General features: G+C 52.8%; 1 protein-coding gene across 2 annotated transcripts in view; it reads left to right on the top strand.

The window, feature by feature from the left end:
• Positions 1-23,744, top strand: part of CDCP1 (CUB domain containing protein 1) — a 32,967-nt gene that overhangs the window by 7,063 nt on the left and 2,160 nt on the right. For both annotated transcript variants that reach the window (XM_036432054.2, XM_036432053.2), the window contains exons 2-8: positions 8,089-8,298; positions 14,296-14,655; positions 15,962-16,330; positions 18,213-18,434; positions 19,606-19,992; positions 22,148-22,510; positions 22,893-22,980. In XM_036432054.2, coding sequence (XP_036287947.1) covers positions 8,089-8,298; positions 14,296-14,655; positions 15,962-16,330; positions 18,213-18,434; positions 19,606-19,992; positions 22,148-22,510; positions 22,893-22,980 — 1,999 coding nt within the window. The remainder of the gene's footprint in view (positions 1-8,088; positions 8,299-14,295; positions 14,656-15,961; positions 16,331-18,212; positions 18,435-19,605; positions 19,993-22,147; positions 22,511-22,892; positions 22,981-23,744) is intronic.

Genomic DNA, 23,744 nt, shown 5'->3' with positions numbered 1-23,744 from the left:
GGGATTGTCCACCGACCGGTGAGCCTGGGGACCAACACTTCCAGCCTCCGCGGCCTCTGCCGCTGGGAATGCAGCCTCAGTGCCAGCCAGGGACCTGGGCGCTGGGGAGGCCTGTCCCACCGGCACTTTGAAAGCAGAGAAAAGCATCTCCTGCCCTCGCCCTGGTAGCTGGAGAGAGGGCTGGAGAGCGGAAACAGCCCAGCGCTGTCAGAGGTCTGTGTGATCATAGTGCGTCCAAACCCTGGATGCCGGCAGCCACTTGGAAGAATGGCAGCTTGTCCGAGGACCCATGTCCCACTGGCCTCACGGCGTGGCTTGATCTTACTGACGTCGCCCCTCCTGGGGGCCGTCCGGGTCCCTCTGGGCGAGGGAAGCATGGGTCTGCCAGCCCCGGAGATCTCAGGTGTGCAGCCCTCCTCTGCCGCCCTGTTTTCCCGGCCGCCTGACTGGCCAGAGGAATCACTTTATCAGTCTGGCCCCGGATCACCTGAGAGAGCTTCGGTCAAAAACTTATTCTCTGTGTAGTTTGGTGGGTGGGCCCGTCCCACCCCCCCTGAGATGGCCAGAAACAGCCCGACTGGGGTGGCTCAGGGGTTGAGTGTTGACCTTTGAACCAGGAGGTCACGGTTCGATTCCTGGTCCGGGCACATGCCTGGGTTGTGGGCTCGATCCCCAATAGGGGGCGTGCAGGAGACAGCGGATCAGTGATTCTCTCTCATCACTCATGTTTCTATCTCTCTCTCCTTCTCCCTTCCTCTCTGAAATCAATAATTATATATATATATATATATATATATATATATATATATATATGGAATGGTGATACACCCACAGTCCCCAATGGCGCTCCCCTAAGTCAGTGTTTCCCAAAGTGTGGTACGCGTCCCCCCAGGGGTGCGGGAAGAGTCTGGTGGGGGTACGCGTTGCACCGGAGTTTGGTGGGGGTATGCACTGCACCGTGCTTAGCTGCGCCTAATTCTACGTTCTCGTGAGCACGAGGGGTACTCAGCGTGACGAAAATTATAGAAGGGGTACCCACATGTCAGGAGTTTGGTTGGGCCTTCACCGTGAAGAAACGGGTAGACCCAAGCATCCTCTCCCCAAAGACCAGTGTCACCCCGCTCAGCGGCCACGTGGCGAAGGCTGGGGACACCGGCGGCCACTGCCTCTCACGCCCCGTCTGCGGGGGCGGAGGCTGCTGTGCGTCCAGTTGTCCTTGTCCAGCTGCCCCAAGGACGGAGCTGGGGCTGAGGCAGCTCAAGGCCAGCCTCCAGGCGAGGGAAAGGCAGCGTGCAGATTGCAGATTGCTGCCGAGTGAAGGCGGGGGAGGAGGTGGTGATGTCAGAGAGTCTGACCCTGGTTGCCCAGGACCTGTCATTCATGAGGAGGAATTCAAGTGGGGTTCCGAGGGGCAAGACTGCAGACCAAGGGTGGGGCCCTGCTAGAGGGAGAGCCTTGTTGGGAAGACTAGCCTCCATGCTACCGGCTTTTTCATTGATCGCAGGAGCGTCTGTACTGGGTGCGAAGGGCAGGGGGCGGTACAGAGTGGGTGTTGGCAGTGGTGCGGCTGAGTGCTGTGAGCTGAAACAAGTCTCTTGGGCCCGTGCCCCGCCCTCCAGGGGTAGGAGTGCAGGCTGTGGGCATGGTCACGCGAGTGACCGTCCCAGCCCATGCTCTCTGCTTTACACACGTGGTCTCATTGCAGTTCCTGTAGGCGCCCTGCACAGCTCATGTATTTGATCAGATGTCATAGATGAGACACCTGTGGTTTGGAGCGGTCAGGTGCTTATCCAAGGTGGCCCGCCCAGTGAATGACCGAAGTCACTGCTTAAGAAGCAGGGAGTGGCAGTCCCAGCGGGTTGAGTGATGGAAGTCAGTAGTCAAATGGCCCCAGAACAGGTCTCTGTCTTCAGAGAACCTGCTCTCCTGTGCCACCTCCCCACTCCCTTACACATGGGTTTTCAAAGCCAAAGCTGAACTTGAGTCCAAGGTGGAGGTCTTAGTAGTGACCTAAATAGTTTGGGGATTGAGGGCCGGGAGAGAATGGGTAGACATAACAGTCACCTGTTCGGACAAGTCAGGTCGACTAGGCGTTGCTTTTAACGTTGCTCTTTGAACTGTATTTGCCCTCTGGGATGGCCCTAGAGCTGTGGGAATAACAAACGGTCTTAAAGGAAACTGCGGGCCTCTCACCCCAACCCAAGGAAGAGGTAGAGGGGTATTGGGGAGTTCTCCGAAACTTAGGTCAGGTCTGGCCCGTGCGTTTCAGGGACAGGAGACAAACGGGAGCCCCGCCTTCTGCAGGATGCTGTTCTGCCATGACGTGGCGCTTGCCCTTACACCCAGCGCTTTGTGCCACCGCCTCGGCCACCTGCCTCCCGTGGCCACACCCCCCAGCCAACGTGCCAGTTTCTTTTTCAGTTCCCTGCCCTGAGTGAGACACAGCCAAAAATATGCACGAGAGAAGGACCTCGCCCCAAACAGTTCGAATTCCAGGGAGCTTTATGTTAACATTCAAGCTACACTTTCCAGTTATTTTGAAATGAGGGGTTTGTCTTAATGTAGTTTGCCCAGCTAACCATCGCAAACGAACACCTATCCCTCTGGGTCCCCTGAAGGTCTCCCGGAGAGCCAGCTGCTGAGGAATGTTTTATTCTGGCTTGATTGACTTGGTTGATGGGAACAACCCGTTCTCACCCCAAAATTCCGGGCTGCCTGTGGAGTTCCTTGGGCAGGGCCTGGGCTCTGCCGAGCAGTCATGGACCAGGCGCCGGGCTCCGGCGCCAGCCTGCCCGGGCCCAGAGCCTGGCCCTGCCTTTATTGATCATTGAGGCCTGGACAGGTTACTTAGCCTCTGTGTGTTCATCTGTGAAATGGGGATTCAGATTAGATATTAATATTGATATCTGTGGGGATTTATTTTTTTTATTTTTTTAATATATTTTATTGATTTTGTACAGAGAGGAAGGGAGAGAGATAGAGAGTTAGAAACATCAATGAGAGAGAGTCATCGATCAGCTGCCTCTTGCACACCCCCTACTGGGGATATGCCCGCAACCAAGGTACATGCCCTTGACCGGAATCAAACCCGGGACCTTTCAGTCCCCAAGCCGACGCTCTATCCATTGAGCCAAACCGGTTTCGGCGATATCTGTGGGGATTTAGAAATACTCACCCAATGCCTGCACACATAAAGCACTCATTGGGTGCTCGGTCCTTAGTATGGAGGCAGGCCTGGTGCCTCGATTTCAAAGGCTCCTCGCCCAAGAGAGGACTTCCCTCTCCCCCACTCCCAATTCTTCAAACAGCCAACTTGAGTTGTGGTTCTCTTTTATGGATGCGGGAAATGAACTACTTCTAGGCGGGCAGGTGGGCCGGCCTCCTGCCGTTGGTAAGACGTTCGCTTCCATGTGTCAGTCTGTGAATAGGCCTGGCCAGCTCAATGCTAAGTGGCCTGAGGGTGCCCAGGTCCCCTGGATTGTAAGACTCCGCACTGGGTGGTGTAACAGTCAGGCACCCTCTCCCCACAGCAGGTCCCATTAAATGGGTGATGGTGGTGGCACTGCCCAGGCCCTGATGTCAGCCAACAACTCCGAGCACCCCCTTCCCCGTCTGCTGGGTGATTGGAGCAGCCTCCGCAGCTGCCGTGAGGGCAGCGCAGTGTGGTCCCCATGGAGTGGAGCGGAGAGGGACGGGGTGCTGAAGTCAGACCAGGACATCCCAGCTGCCTCCTGAGCTCAGCAAATGGGAAGTGAGGTCACTTCTTAGCCTCCAAGAGGTGCTAATGTCACACAAGTCACCTAGTCACTGCGTAAGTGAGCAGGGCCAGGGCTGGGGAGGTGGGGAAAATTTAAGGAGGCACCCTAACTTGCACATCGCAAACAGCGAGTGTCTCCTTAAAGCTTGCCCCTGGGTGCCTTCCCTGCCTCGCTGTCCTCCCTGCCCAGCCAGCCGGGACTCGGGGCTTTGGACTGAGCCAAGCTGCTGCTAGTTGTTTCCCTGCTTCACACCTGGAATGCTGCCTATCACTCGTGTCAGTGGTTGTAACAGGCTCTCATTCATAATATCAACAGCAAGCCCGCCGAACCCCTCTCGCCTCCTCCCCCCCACCACCGTGGGCCCCAGGGGAGTCATGGCCTCGGTCCCGTCGCCCCCTGGGGCAGGCTGAGGGAAGCCGGTGAAGGGGGGTGGTGGAGGAGATGTTGGCCAAGGTTGGCTCCTGGCACTGCTCTAAGCACTGTCTGTGCACTAACTCTAAATCCTTACAACAATTCCTTTGTCATTCCCAGTTGCTGATAAGGACATTGAGGCTAGAGAAACTTGTCCTAGGGGACACGGCTGGTATGTGGTCCAGCCAGGAATGACCGCAGGCAGTCAGATTCCGGAATCCAAACTCTTAACCATTCCCCGAAGCTGCTGAGGTATGCTGGTCCCTCCACAGCCTGGCCTTTGCCCCGTTTCCAGCCTCCTCTACCCACATTGTCCTTGACTTCCGGCCCAAACTCACTCCCTGGAGGGGCTCCCCGGAAGCCATGTTCTTCATACCCCTGTGCCTTTAAAAAAAATTTTTTAAATTGATTTCAGAGAGGAAGGGAAAGGGAGAGAGATAGATACATCAATGATGAGAGAGAATCATCGATAGGCCGCCTCCTGCACACCCCACAGTGGGGATCCTGCCTGCAACCTGGTCATATGCCCTGACTGGGAATCGAACCATGACCTCCTCCTGGTTCATAGATCGATGCTCAGCCCCTGATCCATGTCTCCTCTGTGAAGCTTTCCTTGGCCACCATCCCCAGAGTGTTAATAGCTGACCCTCAGTGCCTTCAGAGAACATTGATCTTCCTTGGTTGAGGTGACCAGATTTTAACATTGGTAAAGCGGGACACCATTGACTTGGCGGGGGGGGTTCTTGATTAAAAATTTGGTCTGTATGGAGCAACAAAAATTTTCATAGAACGCAAAAATAGTATTGTAGTATATTTTTTTAAAATTTCAACATAAGTACAATTTACAAATATAATAAGTAAATAAATAAAATTATGTATAGTTGTGTCACTTTCAAGGCCAGCGCTAGACTTTTTGCCGCCACTATAAAATATAAATAATACGAGTACTGTCTGCTAAATTCAAGAAAATTTATGTATTTATGAAATACACAATGTACTTACCTAAATTATCCGAATAGCTAATTTGTAATGACATCACTTGTTTAACTAGCTTACTAGCACGCAGTACGATGGGTATTGTATGAGAGACAGTTACAAAATGCTTTCGTCGTTGCCAATCCCAAAAAATGCCATTGTTCATTAAGTCCAAACGATGGTGGTCGAATTCTAACAACTGATCAACAATGCGAACTTTGATAAGCAGTTCTCGATATTCAGTTCTCAACAATTATTTGTTATTATTAAAGTTTAACATTATAAAATTAACAAAAATAATATAAAACTCATGTCCTGGCTAAATAGCCACATGGCCGCCGAAAACCGTATATTCCTTTCCCGTTGTCTCACCATTCCCTAGCTTGTCGTGCATTCTTCCCAAAAATCTGGACTTTTTTTTAAAACACCGCGGGGCAAATTGTTAAAAATCGGGACGTCTGGTCACCTTATCCTTGGTGCCTTCAAGTTGCTCTCAGGGGGCTCTGCTGGGACAGACAGACAGACAGACAGACAGGGAGGCAAATGAAAGTTCGGCTGACATGAGGGGACAGTTGCTCCTGCAGGGGATAAAGGCAGGAGAAACTATGTCAGCGGCCTGAGGGTGGGAGGGTGAGTCACCGTCCCTTCTGTGAGTCTGTTGGTGTCGCTCTCTTGGGCGCCCAGGGTGTGAGCGTCCCCTGCTTGAAGAGAACAGCCACCATTTAGCCATTTCACCCGGTGCTCAATCCGAGAAGCGGAGATCTGCTCCACGCTGGGCCCACCCAGCCACAGCCGGTGAGCTTGCAGAGAGGGAAGTGGGTCTGCCATGTGCTATCTTCCCAAGACAGGTCAGGGCGGTGTTGGCCAAAATGAATTTCCGGTAGGGGCTTGCTTTGGAATCTGACTGCCGTGCAGGCTGTGACAGATCAGCGGGGCTCATTCACGATTGTGCTGCGTCTGCCTCCCGCACCTCCTGGGCACGCCAGCAGGGCACCAAGCGCCTCAGCGTGCCTCTGTCTCTTGCTGCCTGGGCTGGTTCCAGGCCCTGGCGGACAGCGGGGAGGAGACCCGAGCCCCCGAGAGAAGCACACAGATCTGAAGCAGCTGGTTCGGCCCCATGGAAGAAATGTTAAACCCCATTTGTTAGTCTTTTAAACTGCATTTCACAAGTTTGGGAGCCAGTAACTCCCCTGGTGGGATCCTCTCTCTTGTCTTTGTTTCCCTTGCAAAGAAATAGGGCGGCTGGGAGAAGAAATAACGGGGGTTTGTACACCACCCTGTGACACAGGGATGAATGGACGGTGATTAATGAGTGGTGATCAAGGCGATTGGAAATTCCCCCGGAAAAGCTGCTGGGGAGGCAGCTGCCAGCGAAGGTGTCCTAATAAGGGGCGGCCAGGAGGCAGGAGAGGGAAGAGCTGTGACTCATGGGCCAGGTGAGGCGCCTGCTCACGTCCCGTCCCGGATGCTCTGAGCGCGGCTGCCGCGGGGCTCCGCTGAGACTGCTTTCAGCCGCTGAGCCTCAGAACCACCCCAGAACGGAGCTCTGGCTGGGTTTCTGGGAGCCTGGGAAATAGATCTTCTGAAATGGTTTAGCAACGAAATGCCACGTTCCAGGAGAAACCAAAGAAAGAGGCTGAAGAAGAGGATTCCCATCGGTTTTCTTCCTTTTTTAAAAAACATATTTTTATTGGCTTCAGAGAGGAAGGGAAAGGGAGAGAGATGGAAATATCAATGATGAGAGAGAATCATCCATCGGCTGCCTCCTGCACGCCCCCCACTGGGGATCGAGCCCACAACCTGGGCATGTGCCCTGACAGGGAATCGAAGCTTGACCTCCTGGTTCATAGGTCAACGCTCAACTGCTGAGCCCATCTGTTTCCTTTAAGTACTCAGATACACTGGCCCAACTGGGGGTGGTGGGGTTGGGGTGCTGAACACGGTGGGACAGAGGCAGCGGCCGCAGCCCTGTGGGCCCCTGGGAGCCCCTGCTCCCTCCACAGGACCCACCTCTGGACAATCGTCCCTTCATCTGCTGCTCCCAGGCCATCGGGCTCATTGGCCGCCCAGAGCCCACGGTCAGGACCCAAGTCAGGGAAGGGGTGGCGGCTACCGAGGAGAAGGTGGCTCTCCCCCATCCGTCTGAGAAGACTGGGAGGTCGACAGAGCAAAGGAAATGGGAGAGAGACTGCGCTTGGGCAGAATCAGGGCCCCATCCTAACCAGAGTGCACACCTCTGTTTAGTAGCCAGCGCCTCTCTCACTGGCCTGGTCTTGTTCGTCCAGATCATTGGCTGAACCCCAGCCTGAGGTATTCGCATTATTTTGCTCTAATTTCCAAATTTGCTGACGTAATGTGTTTATATCCAATGTCTGTGAAAGTTTTCCTTCCCTCCAGTACTGTGTGAGTGTACGTATGTATGTATGTATGTATGTACCTATGGCTCTGTGTACATAGGTACATACTGGGCCTGTGAAGCGCCCAGGGCAGGAGGCAGCAGCTCTCTGCAGATAAGCGTGTCCCCCACAAACAGTTTCTGGGTGTGGGCTTTGGTCTGCAGTCATATTGAGAAGAAACGTGGCACTTTCTCTGGTTGATTGCTACTGATACAGGCGGGGTATCTGAAAACAGACAGCCCAAGCCACGTAGGATGTGGCTTACTATTTTTTAGCTTTTAGAAAAATGAATAATTCAAACCAGAGACACGTGTCAGTGTCTAGCCCACAAGGGCCCTATTCTTTCCCGCTGGTAAGGAAAGCAGTCGTTTTACATCACCCCCTCTGGGCCCTGAGTGTGTGTGTGTGTCGGGGAGGGTGGGGAGGGGAGAGTTTGAGGGGGGCGTGGGAAGGGACAAGGAACAAAGGTGTCCTCTCTGGACCACTGAGAGGAGACAGCAGGTCTGCAGACCTGAATTATCCTGCTCACTCCCTTTCTCTTCCTTCAGAGGCTTATATTCTCGGTCTGCCCCCTACGCTCAACATCACGATGGAAATAAAGCCGGGGCCCCTGCCTCTGCCAGTGAATCCCTGTTACCTGCTCACATCTGGAAAACGCACGAGCACGCTGCTCATCAAACCGGGAGACAGAGTGGAACTTCTTTTCTCCTGTCATAATCCAGAGGCTCACTTTGTCATTGAAGTCAAAAGGTACATCGGTAAGTACCCCCTCAGGGACTGCGGCCCGGCCGGCCGGCCCCTAGCGCTGGGGAGCCGAGGTCTGTTTTGAAACTGCGTCTCATTCCGTTCTGTGCATGCCTAGTGCGGGTTAAGTTGTTTAATCCTCCAAATGGCCCTCGGAGAAGTTCTCAGAGGGACTCGCCCGAGATGGCACAGCCAGCGCGTAGCAGTAAGACCAGAGCCCAGGCTCTTGGGGCTCCAGGGTCCTGGCCTGTGACCACTGAACCACACTGTCTCTGAACAGAGCTGTGGGTCTTCGGGTGTGGGGTGCTCAGTCGGATGTGCTGAGAATACCTGGCTGATGACGGGTCAAGGGATTGGAGGACGAAGGAGATGGAAGGTTGAGGAGGTGGGTAGAGAAAGGGGTCCACACGGCTCAAGGGAAGAGGTGGCAGCCGAGGAGGCTGAGGCGGCTGGGTTTCATGGGCCTTCCTCTGAGTTGCTTAACTCCTTTGTGACTTCGTTTTCTAGTCTTTTATAAAATAAGAGTCCTTTACCAGCCAAGAGGGTTGTTGGGAAGATGGCCTAAAGCAATGGCTTGAGAGAGTGTGTGATACACACGAATGCAACAAACGATTGTCGCTACTCAGAACCTGAGCTTGGGGCAGGAGATTGGCCCAATAACCATCAGGCAAAAACAAAAACAAAGTGTGTATCTCCCATAGTTTTAAGGTGGATGTTCACACACTGTTTGTGATCGGCTCAAAGTCTGCTCAGGCGTTTCCTCGCCTTCCACGGAAAATAAGTGAATCGGGCAATAGATCATGAAGGGGGGGGGGGGGGGGAAAGGATGAAATAAACCGTAGGAAGAAGGCATTCAGAACAATAAAAGGAGAAATTAAAGTCCTTAAAGTTTCGTTTGATAACTCAAAACCAAGACCTGGTTTTCAATAAAGACCAATGACATAGACACATCGCTGCCTGGTCTTCTAAAATGGAAATAGAAAATACAAGCATCCAGCATCGAAAGTATGAATGTGGGTTGAATGACATATACAAAGGCGATTTCTAAAATTGTAAGAGACCGTGTGCAACGTTGTGATATTCAGTGTGAAAATCCAGATGGATGTGGTGATTTTCAGGAAAAACTTAATGGGCTCATAAAAAGCTAGGAAACAGGAATAAATAAAAAAACAATGGAGGGGATGGGGTTTGGCTTAGTTAGAGATGGTTTCAGCCCTAGCCGGTTTGGCTCAGTGGATAGAGCGTTCGGCCCAGGGAATGAAGGGTCCACGGTTCTATTCTGGTCAAGGGCATGTACCTTGGTTGCAGGCTTGACCCTGGTTGGGGCACGTTGCAGGAGGCAACCAATTGATGTGTCTCTGAATCAGGAAATAGATCATGAAGGGGGGCGGGGAAAAGGATGAAATAAACCTTAGGAAGAAAGCATTCAGAATGGACGTGGTCATTTTCAGGAAAAAAACTTAATGGACTCATAAAAAGCTAGGAAACTGGAATAATTAAATAACAATGGAGGAGATGGGGTTTGGCTTAGAGATGGTTTCAGACCTTCCTTTCTCTCTCTTTGTCTCTCCCCTTCCCTTCCACTACGTCTAAAACATCCAATCAAAAAGTATCCTTGGGTGAGGATTAACAACAACAACAAAGCGATGGTTTATTAAGGATCTTATAACACTGTAAGGAGCAGGAAATTCTGGTATTTAAGCCATTCTAGAGAAAGGTAGACAGGCTCATTCTGGAAACATCCAGGCCCATAGGCCAGAGGGTCTCTGTCACGTCACAGCTGCTCAGCTATGCCATCTCAGCACACAGTCATCCATAGAGCTCTAGCCAGTTTGACTCAGTGGATAGAACCTCGGCCTGTGGACTGAAGGGTCCAGGGTTCTATTCCAGTCAAGGGCACATGCCCGGGTCATGAGGCTCAATCCCTAGTAGGGGGTGTGCAGGAGGCAGCAGATCAATGATTCTCATCATTGATGTTTCTCCATATATATATATATATATATATATATAGAGAGAGAGAGAGAGAGAGAGAGAAAAAAAAAAATATATATATATATATATATATATATATATATATATATATATTTATTTATTTATTTATTTATTTTTTAATCAGCCATAGATAATTGGTGAACACTTAGGCAGGGAATGTTCCAGTGAAACTTTATTTCCAGAAACGGGTATTTGGCTGGATTGATCTCAGGGCTGTAGTTGGCCGACTCCCATTCTGAGCATAGAAAGAGACGTTTCATACTCATTTCATAAGCCCTTAAAACCCTGATGTCAACATAAAAAGCATAAAAAGAGAAAACCATCGACCAGTCTGTTATGACTATACAGGCCAAAAATAAAAATCTTAGATAAAATATAAAACATGTAGTAAAAGAATAAAGCAACAAGAGCAGGGAGGGTTTGCTGAGAGACTGTAGGGTAGTTCACCATTAACAAGTCAGCTAATGGAATGCTTTGCTCTATTAGGTGAGAGAGAAAAACTATACATGATCAGCTTAAGACACTGTTTTTCATGTTTTTAATACAACATTCTCAGTAAATCAGACATAGAAGGGTATTTGCTTAATCCAATGAAGTGTATCAGAACCTAGTAGCAAATATCTTATGCAATAGTCATTGCCCGTAACCTGGGAAACAACATCAGAGTTCCCACAATGCATGCTGTTATTCAGAAGTTCTAGTTAAATATTTAGGGATCGTCTTAATAAATATGTAGGATACCTATGAAGCGAAATTTGTAAAGTGTTACTGAGAGACAAAAGAGGAGACACAAATAAATGGAGAGGTATACTGTATTCCTTGAAAATCTCCATACTTTGTAAATGTCAGTTCTCCTCCAAATTAATTGACCAGTTTAAGTCGATTACAATTAACATGCCAGTGCAGCTTTCACAGAGCTGAGGAGAATATTGATATGCATATGGGCTCCCTGGAGCCCTGGCCTGTGTGGCTCCGTTGGTTGGGGGTGGTCCCCTCTGGTCTGGTCGTTGTGACCACTCCCCCCTGTGTGGCCATCCTCAAAGCCAAGCTCTTAGCTGCCAATAGACAAGTGCTTACACCGTCTGGCCTCCCAGTGTCCCGTGGCTGGTACAGAGTTGTGGCTGAGAGACGGAGCTTGGTGGCTCCAGGTTCTTGGTATAGAATTAAATAAAAATCTCTCAGGTGGCCCAGGCATGTGGATTTTTTTTAAATATATATATATATTTTTATTGATTTCTGAGAATAAGGGAGAGGGAGAGAGAGACAGAAACATCAATGATGAGAGAGAATCATTGGTTGGCTGCCTCCTGCATGCAGCCTATTAGGGATGGAGCCCACAACCCGGGCACGTGCCCTGACCAGAAATCAAACTGGCCGTAATTCCGTGCCCTAGCCAACACCCAACCCACTGAACCACACCAGCCAGGGCATGTGTATTTCTTTTCCTTTAAAAAAAAAAATATATATATATATATATATCTACATTGATTTCAGAGAGGAAGGGAGAAGATGAGAGGGATAGAAACATCAATGATGAGAGAGAATCATTGATGGGCTGCCTTCTGCACACCCTACACTGGGGATTGAGCCCGCAATCTGGGCACGTGCCCCAACCGGGAATCGAACCGGGACCTCCTGACTCACAGGTGGATGCTCAACCACTGAGCCATGCCGGCCGGGCGGGCATGTGTATTTTTTAAACTTCCTCCAAGTGCATCTGGGCTGAGAATCGCCCCTTCACAGGGTCAGTGATCCCACAAGGGCGCGAAACCTGCAGGAGCCGCTCCATGTGGCCCCGGACACATTAGAGTGGAGCTGCAAAGTGGCAGGGCCGGATGTTATAGGAAAGAAGTGACTTTATATAAACAATGAAGCTCGCAATAGCTCCTAAAAATAGGTGCTGTCTGTACTGACACACCGGCTCTAATTTTAGCCACATTCGTCACCTTGCTATCTAACCCTGTTTTGTGGGTTAGGTGGTGCCGTGTGTTGGCAGGGACTCGGGTTGAGCAAACACAGCCTGGGCTTCTGTCCCGGGACTGTGTGTGTGCTGTGAGCGGCATGCCCGTCCCCCGGGCTCGGGGCTGAAAAAGGAGAGTCTTGGCGTGGATGACCTCAGAGGTCCAGCTCTAAAATTCTCCCATTATTTTGTTTCGAGTGAGCAGTGCTGTCAAATACCCGACTGGAACAGCCGTGAGGATGCACTGACCGTTAGCCAGAACTGCCCGGCCGGCGTGGCTCAGTGGCTGAGCATCGACCTGTGAACCAGGAGGTCACAGCTGGATTCCCAGTCAGGGCGCATGCCGGGATTGGGGGCTCGTCCCCAGAAGGGGGCGTGCGGGTGACAGCCGCTCCATGATTCTCTCTCATCGTGGGTGTTTCTCTCTCTCTCCCTCTTCCTTCCTCTCTGAAATCAATAACAGTATGTCTAAAAGCATTAACAATGAAATAGCCAGAATCCATCTCCCCTGTCCGATTCCCCCGCCCAGGACAACCGCCTGTGGGGTTGCCTGCGTGCTGTTACCTCTCCCACGCACTGTCCCCATGCCTCCCCGACAGCAGTGTGTCTCCCTTCGTCTCAGAAGCTTAGGAACCACGTCCGGCCAAGGATGCCATTCGTTGTAGCGTTAAGAAAATCCCACCGGGCTGTGAGATGTGAGCGTGAAGGCCACGAGGCAGGAAGAAACTGCCTCGGGTCCCAGCCGCGAAGGGGCGTGTACGTGCGGAGTGTGCTCGGCGTTGATGAGCCTGGGGGTGGGAAAACCAGTTTTAGAAGGCAGAGCTTGGCACTGAGCCCAAGCTTGTGAAACGGTGGCTCCGGCTCCAGGGCAAAGGGCCTCCCACCAACGGGACTCCACCGGCTTCATGTGAAAACACCAGCGTTAGGTGTCTTGGGTGTGGTTCCCTGGAAACAGCCTGAATGGGAACTTTCGCTTAAGACACTTGTCAAGCCGAAACCAATTTGGCTCAGTGGACAGAGCGTTGGCCTGCGGACTGAAAGGTTCCAGGTTCGATTCCGGTCAAGGGCACATACCTTAGTTGTAGGCACATCCCTAGTGAGGGGTGTGCAGGAGGCAACTGGTTGATGTTCCTCTCTCATCGACATTTCTAACTCTCTATCCCTCTCAGTTCCTCTCTGTGTAAAATCAATAAAATATATATATTTTTTAAAAAGCAAGTACCTGTGGGAGTACCCTGTGAAGAAGTGAGAAAAGAAGGTGTAAGCAAAGATGCTTTTGTTTGTTTGAAGTGATATAACTTCTTTCTATTTTTTATCTTATTTTTTAAATATTTTTATTGCTTTCAGAAAGGAAGGGAGAGGGAGAAAGAGATAGAAACATCAATGATGTGAGAGAACCATTGATCGGCTGCCTCCTTCACGCTCCACACTGGGGATCAAGCCCGCAACCTGAGCATGTGCCCTGACCAGGAATCGAACCCTGACCTCCTGGTTCATCAGTCAACCACTGAGCTACACCGGTTGGGCAAAGATATTCTTGTTTTGTTTTAAATATGTTTTTGTTTTTAGAGAGAGTAAGAAGGGCGAGGGAGAGAGAAAGAAACATTGACAAAAGAGAAATATTGATCGGCTGCCTCCTGCACGACCTTGACAGGGAATCGAACCGGTGACCTCTTGGTGCAACTGAGCCACAGCGGCTGGGCAAGGATGTGGTTGTAGCTAAAGTGTAGCCTCAGGCTGACGCCGGCATTGGAGCGGCTTCACCAGGTTGAAGTCTGGGCATTTTCACTCCTGCGATGAGCGGTGGTTGGCTGAGGGCTGCTGCTCCCTGTTGAGGGGGCAGCGGAACCCCCAGGTGTCTCCGGCCCCAGGAGGTACCCCCAGCGGAGGCACTTCAGCAGAGAAGGGGGCTTCTGTGAGCCACTGGCCATAACCCTATATAACGCGGAGATGGGTGTGTCCGCCTCGGGGTGCTCCCGGAGGGTCTACTAAAGAGATGAGGAGGAGCAGGGGTGGCCTGGCAGCACTGGTGACCAGGACTGTTCTGTGACTGTTTCAGACTGCACAGCAAACCCGTGTCCTTTGGGGGAGTTCCAGCTGCGGCCCCTGATAGCCATGCTGCCCCCCCTCAACCGAACGTTCATCTGGGACGCCCACGCTGGCAAGAGCGCCAGCCTGGAGCTGGGCTTCAGGCCTCGCCTCAGGCAGATCGGGCGCGAGGACAGCTGCCCCGACAGAGTCACCTACACCGTCAGCGGCCACATCGGCGCCACCGAGGTCCGGATCGGGACCTTCTGCAGCAGTGGCACCGTGTCCCGGATCAAGATGCAGGAGAGCGTCAAAGTGACCCTGCAGCTGCCGTGGTTCGACAACAGGCCCTCCTCCGGCTTCAGCATGGCCAGCCGGTCATCCATAAAACGTGAGCACGCCAGGCCCTCCCGCTGTCTGCTGAGGTTCAAACATACAAAATCTCGCCCAGGCCTGTTTGGCTCAGTGGATAGAGCATCAGCCTGAGGACTGAAGGGTCTCTGGGGGGAGGGGTGTGTGTGTGTGTGTGTGTGTGTGTGTGTGTGAAGTGCAGAGGCAACTAATCGGTGTGTTTCATATAGATGTTTCTCTCTCTCTCTCTCTCCCCCTCCCTTCCACTCGAAGAGTCACTGGAAAAATATCCTTGGGTCAGGATTTAACAACAACAAAAAACCATACAAAATCTCTGTTGCTCTCGGTCAGAAAGGACCGGTGTTGGGAATGTTGTATGCTCTGAGCTGCATGCCTTACAGGGACTTCCGTAAGCGGCCAGGCCAGGCCACTCACTCCCGGTGTGGATCTACCCTTCTCTGGTAGCCTCGGCAGTGACTCTCTTTTCTTTGCTCTTTGTACATGTTTATTTTCAAGAAATGAAATGGGATTGGTTCTACAGACCTATCATGATCACTCACTCTTCTTTTTTGTCCCGTCTTCTATCTATTTCACATTTTCTCTGACGGTGTCAGTGGTGTGCTGGGCTGGCTCACAAGAGTTCGTTGTTCAGGGTGCAGGAATTTTGTGAGCTGGTGTTAAACAGAGCCATTCATTAAAACAGAATTAGCCGAGGCTGGTTTGGCTCAGTGGCTAGAGCGTCAGCCTGCGGACTCAAGGGCCCCGCGTTGTATTCCAGTCATGGGCATGTACACTGGTTGCGGGCACATCCCCGGTGGGGGGTGTGCAGGAGGCAGCTGATCGATGTTCCTCTCTCATCAATGTTTCTAACTCTCTATCCCTCTCCCTTCCTCTCTGTAAAAAAATCAACAAAAATATATATTTTTTTAAAGTGATGAGTGTAGAAACAAAAGCCATAAACACTCCAAACTCATTGCCTCCTAGTGATTTCTCTCCATTTTCCCGTTATCTGTGCTCTTGAGGTTATTGATGCTGATTCTCTCTGCAAGTGGAAATCCTTTATGATGGTGAGCTGCTGTCCATCTCTTCCCAAGCCCACATTCGGGTCATCTCACATTGGTAGCTTGAAATCAGCCATGGCGGGAATATTTACACCTAGGAAACCGGCAGGACCCACATATTAGAATCCCAGTTGTTAAACATTGACTTGCACACCACTGATGCCTCCTTCTCATACCGTATCCTGACCCATGGCTCAGGACCTGAGAGCTCCCTTCCCCTGCCCTAAGCTGTGGGCCAGTCAGAGCAGGGTCTAATCTCCTCATTTGGCTTTCCCCTCCCAACAGGACTGTGCTTCATCGAATCTGTGTTTGAGGGCGAAGGCTCGGCAACCCTGATGTCCGCCAACTACCCGGGTAACTTCCCTGAGGATGAGCTGATGACGTGGCAGTTTGTCATCCCCGCGCACCTGCGGGCCAGCGTCTCCTTCCTCCAGTTCAACAACTCCAACTGCGAGAAGAAGGAGGAGCGCGTGGAGTACTACATCCCGGGCTCCACCACCAACCCCGAGGTGTTCAAGCTGGCGGACAAGCAGCCGGGGAACATGGCCGGGAACTTCAACCTCTCTCTGCAAGGCTGCGACCAGGACGCCCAAAACCCGGGGACTTTCCGGCTGAAGTTTCAAGTTTTGGTCCAAAGCCCACAAAATGAAAGCAGTGAGTGAGCCCACCTTCCTGTCGCCTCCTCCCCCAGCGCCTTCTTTCCTTCCTGATTCTCGGCTGTGGCTTCGGGACCATTTGGACCCGGGACCCTGGGAGAGTTGCAGGAAGTGTGTTACTAGGCAGCGAGGCAGGCCTATTGGTGAAGGCATGGCATGGCCAGCCATTGAAATGCAGGAAGAATCCGGAATGCAGACTTACATTCAGGGTGCCGGGTTGTTTTTGTGGTTGTTTTTGTTTTGTTAATCCTTACTCAATATATATTTTTTATTGCTTTGTCTTTAGAGAGAGTGGGAGGGAGGGAGGAACGGGGGAGGAGGGAAAGGAGAAACATTGATGTGAGAGAGACACATTGAATGGTTGCCTCCGGCATGCACCCCAACCAGGGCTGGAAATCAAACCCCAGACCCCACAGTACACGGGCCAATGCTCTTCCCACTGAACACACCAGCCAGGGCTGCTGAGTTGCTTCTAATGAAGGCATTGGAAGGTTACCCTCCAGGCAGCATGTCTTGGCCTTATACTGGGAGACTCGATGTCCCCACACCATCAGCAATAATAATGATCACTAACACTGTTGGCGCTCTGCACTGCATTAAGCACGCTGCTTATACGTCCCCACTAATCCTTATTACAACCCTGTGGGGGCGGCAGGAACTATCGTCGTTTACTGGTGAGGAGCCAGGAGGTTCGGACAGGTTGTGAAATGAGGCTCACGTCACACGGGTGGTGGGGAGCCGAGAGAGCTCAGCACCCAGAGCCCATGCTGTGAGCCACACGGAGCCCCAGGGAGGTGGGTGCACATGAGGTTATGCTTCATCCCACACATGATTACCCAGAGGCCTTGAAACTAAAGAAGGGAAGTCGGGGCCAGAACGAGGGTGAGGGGAAGTGCTTGGGACGCAGCGTTCAGGAGGCGCCCACTCCAAGGGGCTCCCCGTTACAGAGGTAAGTGCAGGCCCGCCCCCGAGAGCGAGGGCCCCCTTACATGGCGCATCCTGAGCCCGGTCCTGAGGGTGGCAGTGTGGACTCTGAGATCATGTACAAGGTGAGGCCAGCGTGCTGGGGGCCCATCTGTGAGCCAGAATCTGTGAAGGGGGCGTTGTGGCAGGTGGGCCGCCGGCGTGTCTCACCTGCGGAGGATGGGTTCTGTCCAGAGGGCTGGCGCTCAGCTTGTTTTTCTCATTCACTGCTGGGAAGCAGGCAGGGCCAGGCAGGAAAATGAAGTGGGAGTGGGGAGTGGCGTGCTGATTCTGTTTGTGAGAGTGACGAGTCGATCGGTCGCCTCCCCAACCGGGCCGGGGAATCCAGCCTGCAACCCAGGTGCGTGTCCTCGAACGGAATCGAAGCCACGGCCTTTCCCGTTACCGCCCAGCTGATTATCACAGTCACGTTCGGAGGAAATGTAACTGTGACACCACAGAACTGATCCCCACCCTCCGCCCGCCGCAACGGCTGAACTGGCAGCGGCGGGGGCACCAGCCGGGGAGTGTCAAACAGTACAGCCCCATAGAACCCTCTGGTCGTTTCTCACAGAGTAAAGCCTGTGCCTTCCTACTTCTGACCCCGACATTTCGCTCTCCGGTGTTCCCCCGAGAGGCAGCACGATGCATCCGCTGCCAGGCAGGCAGGGGCGTACGTAGGCCCCGTAGCCTCAGAAACATCAAAAACGGGGAACAACCTACATCTCCATCACTGGGAGAATGGGTAAAGAGGAATGTGGCAAAATGCGGCCCCTGCTCTCCCTTTTTTTCTTTTCGATGTACGGTGATGCTGCCTGACGGACAGCGTCTCCCGCATCCCCCAGGCGTGAGAGGTTTGGTGTGCCTCTTTGCCCGTTTCACGGGTGTTCACGCCTGTCTCGTGTGTGTGGTTCCAGATGTGACCTACGAGGTGGACTTGAGTAACGAGCGAGCCATGTGGGTCACCATCGAGCCGAGGCCCGTGAAGCTGAGCCGCCGGTTTGTGCCCGGCTGCTTCGTGTGCCTGGAGTCCCGGACCTGCAGCACCAACCTCACCCTGGCGCCCGGCGCCCGGCACCGCATCTCCTTCCTCTGCGACGACCTGGCGCGCCTCTGGGTGAACGCGGAGAAAACCATAAGTACGTCCCCCCGCGCCCCGGGCCGCGGGCGCCTCTCCCACCCTGCCCCGTCTCCCTGGCGGGCCCACGGGGTGGGGGGTAAAGAGAGTGCCCAGCAATGTCCCCCACGGTGCCGGGCGAGCAAGGGCCACCGGGAAGCAAACCAGGAGGTGGAGACCTGCCTCCCTGGGACCAGCCGCCTCCGCTGGAACGTGCATCCTTCACAAGGGCCGTGGGTGACCCGGGTCTGCTCACGTCTCCTCAGACTCCCTCTGTGAGACCCCTCCTCCTGGTGGTGGCCTCCCCATCCTCTCCCCTGCACGCCCCCTGCTTCCGCGCTCACTGCCCACTGTGGTCTCCCTCGGGAGACTCCGAGTCTGGAGGTCGGTTTGTCTCTTTTTTGTTGTTGTTAATCCTCACCCGAGGATAACTTTTCCGTGGATTTTTAGAGAGAGTGGGAGGAAAAGGCAGACGCAGAGAAATGTTGATGTGAGAGAGACATCAGTTGGTTGCCTCCCACACATGCCCCACAACTGGGGGTGGGTATCAAGCCTGCAACTGGACCGGAATCGAACCTGTGACCCTTCAGACTCTCTTCCTGTGAGCCAAACCGGCTAGGGCTATTGCATTTTATCCCTTTAGCCCCGAGCAGGGCTGGCCATGTGCTAGTCACGTAGTAAATGTGTGATGAAGGGGCAGCCAGACCCACAGGCACCTCCCTGCAGGGCCCCCGTGATCTCTGGCGAGGATGCCCTCAGAGTCTCCTCCAGTGCAGGAGCCGGGCCACCCGGTAGGAAGTGGCAGAGCTGGGATGCCAGCTGAGACCCCCAGCTCCACGCCCTGCCGTCACCACTGCACAGAGCTGCTCCCACAAACGGGACACTGGGCAGGGAGGCCTGGGCCCCGCCCACCTGGCACTTAGCATCTGAGACACAGGGGTGACAACCTGACAAACAAGAAGAGAAAGTTCAACCCTAAAAACTCGCGGAGAGTTGGTCTGCCAGGTCAGGAAGAGCGTGAGAGAGCAGGGCGGGGAGCTCGAGAGGGGGCGTCGGGAGCCGGAGCATCAGGGGGACAGCGTGGGAGGAAGGACCAAAGGGAACAGCCAGGAAGCCTGGGGCTGACTTGAGAGCTGGGAGGATGCTCTTCCTGTCTCCTCCCGGCCTGGGTACCACGAGCCCCTCTTTTCCAGGCTGCACGAACCACCCGTACTGCCACAGGAGGTCCTACTCCCTGCAGGTGCCCAGCAACATCCTCCAGCTGCCCGTGCAGCTGCATGACTTCTCCTGGAAGCTGCTGGTGCCCAAGGACAGGCTCAGCCTGGCGCTGGTGCCGGCCCAGAAGCTGCAGCAGCACACGCAGGAGCGGTTCTGCAACACCAGCTTCAGCTACCTGGTGACCGGCGTTGGCACCGGCCCCGGCCAGGACCTCCACTTCGGCTCCTTCTGCGCCGGAGGCGCCATCGAGCAGATCCAGGTGAAGCAGAACGTCGTGGTGACCCTGCGCACCTTCGCCCCCAGCTTCCAGCAGGAGCTCTCCGGGCAGGCCCTGACCGTGACCCTCATACCCCACTTCAAAGGTGAGGGCGTCTTTCACCCCCTTCCGCCTCCAGGCCTCTCTCGTGCGGGCATTCCTGCCGTTTTGCTTTTGTAATCGTCTTACTCCAGTTGTCAGATTGAAGAGGGCCAACAGCTGAGTGGGCTGGTCCTCACACTAGGCATTGGAGTCCTGATTGTGACTCCAGCACTAACCTGGAGTGGAGAATGCCAAGGCCCTGCGACAGGGGAGGGGAGGGTGGATGGCAGCAAAACATATACCGTATTTTTCGGACCATAAGATGCACTTTTTTCCCCCCAGAAGTGGGGGGGAAAAGTCCCTGCGTCTTATGGTCCAAATGTAGCCTTCACATATACTTTAAAAAAAAAAGTTTTTTTACTTGCCCTGCTCTGTGTGGTCTCTGTGTGCTTGCCCGGCTCTAAAATGGTTCTAAATGCTGCTGTTTACTTTACAGGGTTGATTACATGTGTTTATGACTGTGATGTTGGGTTTTAATGCACATAAAATATTTTAGGGCACTATTTGTTTCAGAATCTTTTTTTCTTCATTTCCCTTCTCTAAAAACTGGTGCGTCTTATGGTCCGAAAAATACGGTAATCAGATCCGAGTCTTTCTTGGAAGCGGGCAGAGCATAAGTTAGAACTAACCACATATTCCCGAGTCCTGGGTTTTTAAGGTGATAACCTACAAAATCCTTATGATAACCTAAAAAATCCTTATCCTCATTTAAAAAAAAATCATTTTTATGATTCTGATTTGAGAATTCGGAATGCAGTATGGAGAACGCCCGAAAGGAATGCTGGGAGAGAGAAGGATCTAGAACTCCAGGGTCCCGTTTTCCTGGAAGAGTACAGTGAGCTTCCGTGTCCCAGGCAGGAACTGAGGTCGAGATTAGTCACGAAGGTGTCTCTGGAACTCGGCATGGCTGGTTTTAAAAGTCCCAGTCCCCATCACGAACCGCCCAACGAGAGGCAATCGGAGTATTGGCCCGGCTTTCTCTGAGGTTTGCTTCACTCTCGTTCTCAGGCCCGAGTGTGAGGGAGAAGAACCTGTGGCGGTAGATGAAGGTCAATCTAGGTTGCTGGAGATCTTTAAGATTATCAGAGAAACTCCTTCCGGGGAGTGTGTGAAAGGAACACACTCATGGGTGTGGAGCGTGCGTGTTTATCTCCCCTGGGGGTCAGGAGCAGATTAGTTGACAGTGGAGGTGTCAGAGGCACCTCCTGCTTGGCAATTCCAGAAATCTTCTGAGGGCCTGATAGGTTTTTTAGTTTGTTTTGTTTTGTTTTGTTATTTCTGGAGGGAGTGGAAGGGAGAGAGAAACATCGACCTGTTGCCTCCCGAACAAGCCCCCATTGGGGATCGAACCCGCAACCAAGGTACGTGCCCTGACAGAGAATGGAACCCACAGCCTTTCTGGTGTACGGGACAGCGCTCCAACCAATTGAGCCATCCAGCCAGGGCAGGTTTTAATCTCAGAAACGGAAACCGTTGTATATCCATCCCACCATGGGGCACAGGAGAACGTTAGCGATGTAGAGGGCATTCCTGAAAGGAAGCTGAGGTGACCACCAGTTTGGCAAACTGGCCTGTTTTCTGCTTGTTGGTTTTGTTTGTTTTTGGGGTTTTTTTCCCCCCCCAAAAGGCCTGAGCACCTGATTTGACTGAGTCTCTAATCTTTTTTTTTTTTTTTTAATATATTTTATTGATTTTTTACAGAGAGGAAGAGAGAGGGACAGAGAGTGAGAAACATCGATGGGAGAGAAACATCCATCAGCTGCCTCTTGCACACCCCCTACTGGGGATGTGCCCGCAACTAAGGTACATGACCTTGACAGGAATCGAACCCGGGACCCTTCAGTCCGCAGGCCGACGCTCTATCCACTAAGCCAAACCAGTTTCGGCATGAGTCTCTAATCTTATGCTGACCAATTCAGTAGCCAGGGGCCACCTGTGGCAACAAGAAAGTTTGAAATGTGGTTCCCGCGTCACACAGAGCACGTGTCAGGTCTTCAGCAGACACGTGTGGCCGTGGCTACTCCCGTGGACGGTGCAGATGAAGGACAGAATGCTCTGTCGGACAGCTCTGGTCGTGTCCCTTGACCGTCTTCTCCCTGCCACGACTTCTCTCCCCTCTGATGGAAACGTCTGTGCTCCTTCTCTTCCCCTCCCTGCAGAGGAAGGTATTTTCACGGTGACCCCGGATATGAAAAGCAAGGTCTACCTGATGACCCCTAACCGGGAGCGGGGCCTGCCGCCCCTGGCCTCGGTGTCCTGGAACATCAGCGTGCCCGGCGACCAGGTGGCCTACCTGACCTTCCTGCGGGAGCGGACCGGCCTGGTGTGCCAGACAGGGCGCGCCTTCATGATCACCCAGGACCAGCGGACCAAGGCCGAGCAGGTGGTCAGCCTGGAGGACGTGCTCCCCAAGTCCAGCCCCCACCATCACAACTTCTGGGTCAACATCTCCAACTGCAGCCCTGTGAGTGGCAAGCAGCTGGACCTGCTCTTCCAGGTGTCGCTCACCTGGAGAACGCTAAGTAAGGGCCTTTGGGGTTTTCTGGGGATGTTAATGGTGCACATTGGTGGCTGAGGGGGAAGGAGCAAGCCTGGGAGGTGAGTCAGAAAACATAGCTTTGAGCCCTGGCTTGTCCATGTATCTGTCAGCTATTGGGTCAGTAGTGCTGCGTAACAAAACACCCCGGGACTCAGTGGCTTAAAAACAGCCATTATTATTGCTCAGATGGTGGCTGGACAGTTCTGATCGGAGCTGGACTTATGGACCTGAGGGCAGCATGTGGGTACAGAGGGAGAAGGAGTGGGTGGCGGTCATCTTTGGAGACTATGTACTCTAGTCCATCACAGACCTAATCCCACACGTCTCTCCTTCTCCCCCCCTCCCCCCCTTGTCTCCACTCACAGACATGACTGCCATCCTCATCGCCGTGGTGGGAGGGGGCGCCTTGCTGCTGTTGGCCCTCGGACTCATCATCTGCCTTGTAAAAAAGAAGTAGGTGGACTTTCTCCGTCTTCAGCTGCTCTGACAGCCCCTTGGATCACAGTGACCGATCACTAGTTATGGGCCTTTTTGCTTGCTTCCCATTTCCCTCCCAAAGATCAATGTTAAATCATATTGCCAGATAGAAAGTATTCTTAGAGGGGGAAAATATCCCATACCTAGCAGGGAGGAGGGAAGGGACAAAAAGCCAAAATACAGGTGTGGTGACATATGAGCCTGCAGTGTTGTTTTTTTGGGGGGGGAGGGAGGTTTGTTTTTTAGTTTGTTTTGTTTTAAATTCTTTTAAAATATATATATTTTATTGATTTTTTTTACAGAGAGGAAGAGAGAGGGATAGAGAATTAGAAACATCAATGAGAGAGAATCATCAATCAGCTGCCTCTTGCACACCCCCTACTGGGGATGTGCCCGCAACCAAGGTACATGCCCCTGACCGGAATCGAACCTGGGACCTTTCAGTCCGCAGGCCGACGCCCTTCCACTGAGCCAAACCGGTTTCAGCAAGCCTGCAGTTTTTATGCAGCCACCTCAGCACAAGTCCCCTGGGCCCATCAGACTGTGAGCATCGTGGGGGTGAACTCGGCGGGATAATGGCCACCTGGGCCTCGCCAGTCCAGCCCTGCAAACCCCCTCCCTCCATCACCTGAGCTGGAGACAGAAGCTGGTCTTTTTAAATATTCAGTGAGCACAGTCATTTTAGGTTCAAATACTGAGCGATTTGTGGGACGTGGGGGAGACACAGTCTCTTCTCCCGC

Source organism: Pipistrellus kuhlii, unplaced genomic scaffold (genome assembly GCF_014108245.1).
Source record: "Pipistrellus kuhlii isolate mPipKuh1 unplaced genomic scaffold, mPipKuh1.p scaffold_m20_p_11, whole genome shotgun sequence".
Taxonomy (NCBI): Eukaryota; Metazoa; Chordata; class Mammalia; order Chiroptera; family Vespertilionidae; genus Pipistrellus; species Pipistrellus kuhlii.
Note: the sequence above shows the minus strand (reverse complement) of the source record. Positions and strands in the feature narration are given on the sequence as shown.